The sequence below is a fragment of the Zootoca vivipara genome, chromosome 2, assembly GCF_963506605.1.
Source record: "Zootoca vivipara chromosome 2, rZooViv1.1, whole genome shotgun sequence".
In the NCBI taxonomy this organism is placed as follows: Eukaryota; Metazoa; Chordata; class Lepidosauria; order Squamata; family Lacertidae; genus Zootoca; species Zootoca vivipara.
The window spans coordinates 3,353,720-3,360,531 of record NC_083277.1 but is presented as its reverse complement, the minus strand read 5'-3'; the positions used below and the strand labels follow the sequence as shown (position 1 = coordinate 3,360,531).

At 44.9% G+C, this 6,812-nt stretch overlaps 1 protein-coding gene across 1 annotated transcript; it reads left to right on the top strand.

Annotated features, from left to right (window-relative positions):
- The first annotated feature begins 384 nt into the window (after positions 1 to 384).
- LOC132591793 (vomeronasal type-2 receptor 26-like) lies at positions 385 to 6,489 on the top strand. Its single transcript, XM_060272225.1, has 3 exons — positions 385 to 570; positions 4,284 to 4,410; positions 5,579 to 6,489. The coding sequence occupies exons 1-3, from the start codon at positions 385 to 387 to the stop codon at positions 6,487 to 6,489; spliced, it is 1,224 nt and encodes a 407-aa protein (XP_060128208.1).
- The last annotated feature ends 323 nt before the right edge of the window (positions 6,490 to 6,812 follow it).

The following is a 6,812-nucleotide window of genomic DNA, read 5'->3' as shown; positions in this document are numbered from 1 at the left end:
TAAAACCATTCAAAGCTGTTTTCCACTTTTACATCAATCAAACATTATTTACGTAGTTGAATTTATCTTAATGCTGCCACGATTTCCAGCTGTATACAGTTATTTTCCATATATTCAATAAACCCTTTCCACTCTACTTTCAATGTATGTTCTTTTGCTCTCTTATTCTGCATGTTAAATCTGCAAATTCTGCAAATTTTGCAGATTAATCTGCATATTCTGTCCACTTAAGTGCCCATCCTCTTTAGCTGGCACCTCGCTCACTTTCCATTTCTGGTCTAGCAAAACAGGAGACTATGCTTTCCTTTTTTCTAAATGCTCTCATCTTTGCTTCTGTTCCAGCTCCACCCTTTCCTCGGAAACGCCCCATTCTACAATTCTTCCATGGACAGAGTATATTTGGATGAGAACGGGGAGCTGGCAGCTGACTTGGACATTGTGAACTGGGTGGTGTTCCCCAATAAGTCCGTCCTCAGAGTGAAGTTTGGGAGTATCGACAGACAGGGATCCCCAGACCTGAAGTGCTCCATCGACCAGGATGCCATTCTGTGGCCTGAGTGGCTCAATCAGGTGGCGGGGAGAGGGGAATCGTGCCTGTCATTTTGCTGTCTTTTCTTTGAAATAGTGCTCCCTGTTCTGTGGGCTGCCGTCCTCAATTGCCTGTAAACTTCAGTATTGGCCTGTTGTTGGAGATTGTTAGAGATGGCTGCGGATTCTCCTGAGTAAAGACGCTCCACTCCGTCTTGTCTTTCAGAGTTTTATTGTGCATGCTATTTACAGTGCAAGAACATCAGCAAACATGACTGCTCAGTCCATGTCAGAACCCCGCAATGGCTTTCTGTGGGTTTTCGCCCAGCATAAAAGCCTGGGCACCCCAAAGCGCCGCCCCCTGGCCCTACGGGTGGGCGCGCACCTCAATTTGGGCATCGGAGGGAAGGGCCACCTTCCTGGCGACCCTGTGCCCGAAAGCCCTCCGTTTTACTCCTCCCCTATCTCTCTCTCCAAGTGGTGCTGGGGCTCTGGTACATGAGACAGCCCTCTCTCCACTCCACTAACTTCCTCATTCCTTTCTCCTCAGTCACTGCTTGTGACACTGGGTGAGGAGCTGGTGAGGATGATTGGTGGGGGCTCTCTGTAGAGAGACCCCCTGACAGAGATAGTTTTTACAGCTCCTCAGCTGTGTGTATGGGAAAAGGGGGATTCCTTGCTTACATGTACCTATTTATATCAGCAGTGAATATCTCATGTCCCATATACAGAACTTTTTTTAAATGGAGGTGCTTTGGTCCCCCACCCCCTGAATTTAATCATGAATATTTCTTTTAATAGACAGTGATGGGAAATGCTTAGTTTCAAGCTACAGACCGGATGCTACAGCATATGACTTCTTCTTCTGAGTCCGTAAGTGACTGTGGAGGCCGATTCTAGATCCACACGTCCTTCCACAGTGGGGACATTGGTTTCCGGGTGGGAGTTGAACATTTGCCAAGCGTGCCTTCCTCCTAGCACGTTTCTCCCTTGCATCCTGAGTTCGAGTGTCTTCAAAGCCCATGACACCTTTGGTAAAGGCTGTTCTCCAACTGGAGCGCTCGCAAGCCAGTGTTTTCCAGTTGTCAGTGTTTATACTACATTTTTTTCAATTTGCCTAAAGACAGTCTTTAAACCTCTTTTGTTGACCACCAGCATTACGCTTTCCATTTTGAAGTTCGGAATAGAGTAGTTGCTTTGGAAGACGATAATCAGGCATCCACACAACATGACCAGTCCAACGAAGTTGATGTTGAAGAATCATTGCTTCAACACTGGTGATCTTTGCTTCTTCCAGTACACTGATACTAGTTCGCCTGTCTTCCCAAGTGATGTGTAAAATTTTTCGGCGACACCGTTGATGGAATCTTTCAAGGAGTTGGAGATGGCGTTTATAAGTAGTCCATGTTTCACACACATATAGTAAGGCTGGTAGTACAATTGCTTTGTAAACAAGCATTTTGGTTTCTCTGCAAATGTCCCGGTCCTCAAACACTCTGCACTTCAATCGGGAGAAAGCCGCACTCGCAGAGCTTAGGTGATGCTGGATTTCAGCATCAATGTTGGCTCTTGTGGAAAGAAAACTGCCTAGGTAGGAGAAGTGATTTACATTTTCCAACGTTACACTATTGAGTTGGATTTGTGGTGCTGCAGAGGGGTTATTTTGTACTTGTTGGTGCAGCACTTTGGTTTTTTGGATGTTGAGTGATAGGCCAAGCTTTTCGTAAGCTTCTGCAAAGATATTTAGGATGGTTTGGAGGTCATCCTCTGAGCGTGCGCACACTACGCTGTCATCAGCATACTGAAGCTCTATGACGGAAGTTACGGTAACCTTACTCTTTGCTTTCAGCCTGCTCAGATTGAAGAGCTTTCCATCTGTTCGATATATGATTTCTACTCCAGTGGGGAGTTTCCCTTCGACAAAGTGTAGGATCATGGCAATGAAAAGAATGAATAGAGTTGGGGCAATAACACAACCCTGTTTAACACCTGATCCCACTGTGAATTGTTCACTTTGAGAGCCATTGTTATCTGCGATTGTTGCTGTCATATTATCATGGAGGAGCCGAATGATATATACAAATCTATCTGGGCAGCCAATTTTCAAATTGGACAGTCCACAGGGCATTACGATTTACAGTGTCGAAAGCCTTAGTCAGGTCAATAAACGCCATATACAGGGGTTGGTTTTGCTCTCTGCATTTTTCTTGAAGCTGTCGAGCGGTGAAAATCATGTCCACTGTCCCCCTAGAAGGCCAAAAACCATTTTGGGATTCAGGAAGGGTCACCTCAGATATTGTTAGCAGACGGTTTGCTAAGATCCTTGCAAGAATTTTGCCGGCCGCAGCTAATAGAGAGATGCCTCGATAGTTTCCACAATCAGTTCTGTCACCTTTTTTAAAGAGATTGATAATTTTGGCATCTCTAAAGTCTGCTGGGATTTCTTCTCTTTCCCAGATTTTTTCGATGAGCTTGTGAAGTTGTTGTGTAAGTTCAATTCCACCCATTTTGAAGATTTTGGCAGGTATCCCATCAGGTCCACTGGCTTTGTTGTTTTTCATTTGGTTAATAGCTGTACACAACTCTCCCAGATTTGGAGATGATGCAAGCTCATCCGTGATTTATTGGCCCATAGATGGTCTTTGTGGCTTTAAAGAAACTCTGTGCATCATGAGTGTCAGCTAAGTGCTGGATCTCTTGAGCTTTTTTTATCCACTAGGTGTTTTTTAGTTCTCTGATTCTTCTTTGAACCTCAGCCTTAGCGTTGGCATAGGTTTTTTTCTTAGTGGCACAGTTTCTATCTCTTTGCCAGATCTGAAAGGCCTTCTTTTTCTTGTCAATCATGCATTCAATCTCACTGTCATTCTCAGCAGACCAGTCCAGTTCTTGGTTTGGTATCCAATAGTTTGTTCACAGGCTGCAATAATGGATGTTTTTAGCTGGATCCAGTGGTCCTCGATGTTATCAGGGAATTCTGAAAGCAGATGGTCCTTAAGAGTCGTTTGGAAGCAATCCCGCTTAATGGGATCTTGAAAGGCTTGAGTGTTCATTTTGCGCCTTGGTTTCCTTCCTTGAAGCCTGCGTTGAGGTATAATCTTGATAGCCATTGTGGAGCGTATTAGTCGGTGATCTGTCCAGCAGTCATCAGCGCTCATCATAGCTCTGGTAAGGGGCACATCACAGCGATCTTTAGCACAGACAATAACATAGTCTAAGAGGTGCCAGTGGTTTGTCCGAGGATGCCTCCATGAAGTTTTAAATTTATTTTTCTGTTGAAAGAGTGTGTTGGTGATAACAAGGTTGTGTGCTGCACATATCGTCAAAAGTAAGATTCCATTCTGGTTGCTGTTGCCAACTCCTTCTTTCCCAATAGTCCCAGGCCACAGATCGAAATCTAGCCCAACTCTTGCATTAAAATCACCCAGGAGGATAATTTTATCTTCCTTAGGCGTCTCTGATAGGACGGTATCCAGCTGAGAGTAAAATTTTTCTTTAATGTCTACATCGGGATCCAGTGTTGGTGCCTAGGCGCTTATAATAGTAGCCTGATGGTTTTTGGTTAATTTTTTTCAAAGGGTTGAGAGTCGCTCGTTAATGCCAGTAGGGACTTCTGACAGGAGCTTCACAAGGTCGTTTTTGATAGTGAAGCCTACCCCATGTATTCAATGTTCTTGTTCAGATAGACCTTTCCAGAAGAATGTGTTTCTTCCTCACCTCAAACAATTCTCATTGACACTCTTTGTCTTTGTGCCTAGACCCTTCCTACTTCCAGGTGTGTGGAAAGCTGTCGCCCTGGATCCGTCAAGGTGGTTCAGGAAGGGAAGCCTCTTTGCTGTTATGAATGTCTTCCCTGTGCAGAAGGGACCATCTCCACTCAGGAAGGTGGGTGACTCCAAGGGAAAGGCTGGCCTTGGGAAAGAGAGAAGAGTTCAAGTCAGGAATCTTTCAAAGCCATTTCTGGGAAGGATCAGGCTGGTATTCTTCATGTGTGGGAGTGAACTGGGTGATTGTCTTCCAATTCTATGATTCTATATGGTGTTTCCTGCTTGGCAGGGGGTTGGACTGGATGGCCTTTGTGGTCTCTTCCAACTCTATGATTCTATTCTGTGAGTCAAATTATCATCATCATCAATCTGTTTTGATGATTATAGTTTACGATATTGTTCTAAAAAGTATCATCATCATAATACATATATATAGTAAGCTGATTGGGAAAGCAGGCTATAAACCTCTCTGTCACTAAAAGCCTGCCCCCCCCCCCATTTCCCACTCCTCAGCCCTATTATGCACCCTCACTCCAAAACATATATTTGATCAAATGTAAAGGAGGGAGGTCTAAACCACAGAGCCTTTTGGACTTGGCAATCAGAAGGTTGGTGGTTCGAATCTGCATGACGGGATGAGCTCTCGCTATTTCCCCCCAGCCTCTGTCATCCTAGCAGTTCAAAAGCACACCAGTGCATGCAGATGGATAGGTGTCACTGTAGCAGGAAGGTAAATGGCGTTTCCATGCGCTCTGCCATTCGTCATGATGTTCCTTTGCACCAGAAGCTGTTTAGTCATGCTGGCCACATGACCCAGAAAGCTGTCTGTGGACAAGCACCAGCTCCCTTAGCCTGAAGCGAGATCAACGTTGCACCCCATAGTTGCCTTTGACTGTTCTCAACTGTCCCGGGGTCCTTTACCTTGTAAAGATTGTTGTGGACCTAAGGAAGATATTAGACTTCTGCACAGACCCCTGATCCTCCTTTTGGCCCTGGTATAGGGGGCTCCAAGCAGCCCAACTTGCCAGAGGCCAAGCTGGGGATCTCTAGCCCTGGAATGTGTTCCAAATTTATTCAGGGGTAGAGCTAATGTTTAGAAAAACCTAATTAAATACCTGTAGTGATCTGTGGCTGTCCCACACTTACTTGGTATATAACTGAATCTCTCCCAAGAGACTGGATATTGCTCAGGGCTTGATTGAATCCAGTGTAGTAGACATTTCTCTCTCTCTCTCTCCCTCTCCCTCCCCCCCTCTCTCCCTCCCCCTCCCCCCTCTCTCTTGCAGATGCAGACCATTGCCAAAAATGCCCAGGAAATCAGCATCCAAACAAGGAGCGAGAACAATGTGTGTTCAAGCATATCACCTTCCTAGCCTATGAAGAATCTCTAGGGATTATCCTACTTTCCCTTGCCCTACTGGGGTCCATAACCACAAGCTTTGTTTTAGGAATCTTCATTAAATACAATGAAACTCCCATAGTCAAAGCCAACAACCGGGACCTCTCCTACATCCTCCTCATCTCTCTCCTGCTTTCCTTTTTGTCCTCCTTTCTGTTCATTGGTGAGCCAAAGAAAGTGACTTGCCTTCTCCGGCAAGCAGCTTTCAGCATCATCTTCTCCACTGCAGTTTCTTCTGTGTTGGCAAAAACCATCATTGTGGTGCTGGCTTTTCTTGCTACTAAGCCAGGAAACACAGTGAGGAGATGGCTGGGGAAGAGTCTGGCCCACTCCATTGTCATTTCCTGTTCCTGTGTCCAAGTTGTCATCTGCATGATCTGGCTGGGGAACTCGCCATCGTTCCCAGACTCTGACATGCACTCTCAGCCTGGAGAGATCATCCTGCAATGCAATGAAGGGTCTGTGGCCATGTTCTATGCTGCCCTCGGCTACATGGGCTTCCTGGCTGCCATCTGCTTCACGGTGGCTTTCCTAGCAAGGAATCTTCCTGGGGCTTTCAATGAAGCCAAGCTGATCACCTTCAGCATGCTGGTCTTCTGCAGTGTTTGGGTATCTTTTGTTCCCACCTACCTGAGCACCAAGGGGAAATACATGGTAGCCGTTCAGGTCTTCTCCATCTTGACCTCCAGTGCTGGGCTCCTGGGCTGCATCTTTATTCCCAAATGCTACATTATTGTGCTGAGACCTGATCTGAACACAAAGGAGCACCTGACAGCAAAAGCTAAAGATAGCATCTGATTCTGAAAATATTATTTTTCAAGAATGTAGGGAAGTGATGTTCTTAAAAAAATAATGTTTCAGTTTTTTAAAAAATCATTGCCCTCATTTGATCATGTAGAACCAACCAACTTAATGGAAGTAGTTATGAAATTTGGATCTGGCTGAAATTTGTAAAATCTTTGGAAAATATAGATCACATAGATCACAGAAAATTCACATTACCAAAATTTTGTAATTAGTCGTGGAACGAAACGAAACGAGGATGTCCACTGTCAATCCTGTTATTTTTCTTAATTTTAGAAAAATAGCCATCTAATTATACAATGCCCTCTCTGGCATCG

Bases quoted from the DNA above. Each gene is read 5' to 3' on its own strand.
- LOC132591793 (XM_060272225.1), top strand. From the start codon at position 385: ATGGACAGAGTATATTTGGATGAGAACGGGGAGCTGGCAGCTGACTTG. The intron at 571-4,283 runs GTGGCGGGGAGA...CTTTGTGCCTAG, and splicing joins GGCCTGAGTGGCTCAATCAG to ACCCTTCCTACTTCCAGGTG. The intron at 4,411-5,578 runs GTGGGTGACTCC...TCTCTCTTGCAG, and splicing joins GACCATCTCCACTCAGGAAG to ATGCAGACCATTGCCAAAAA.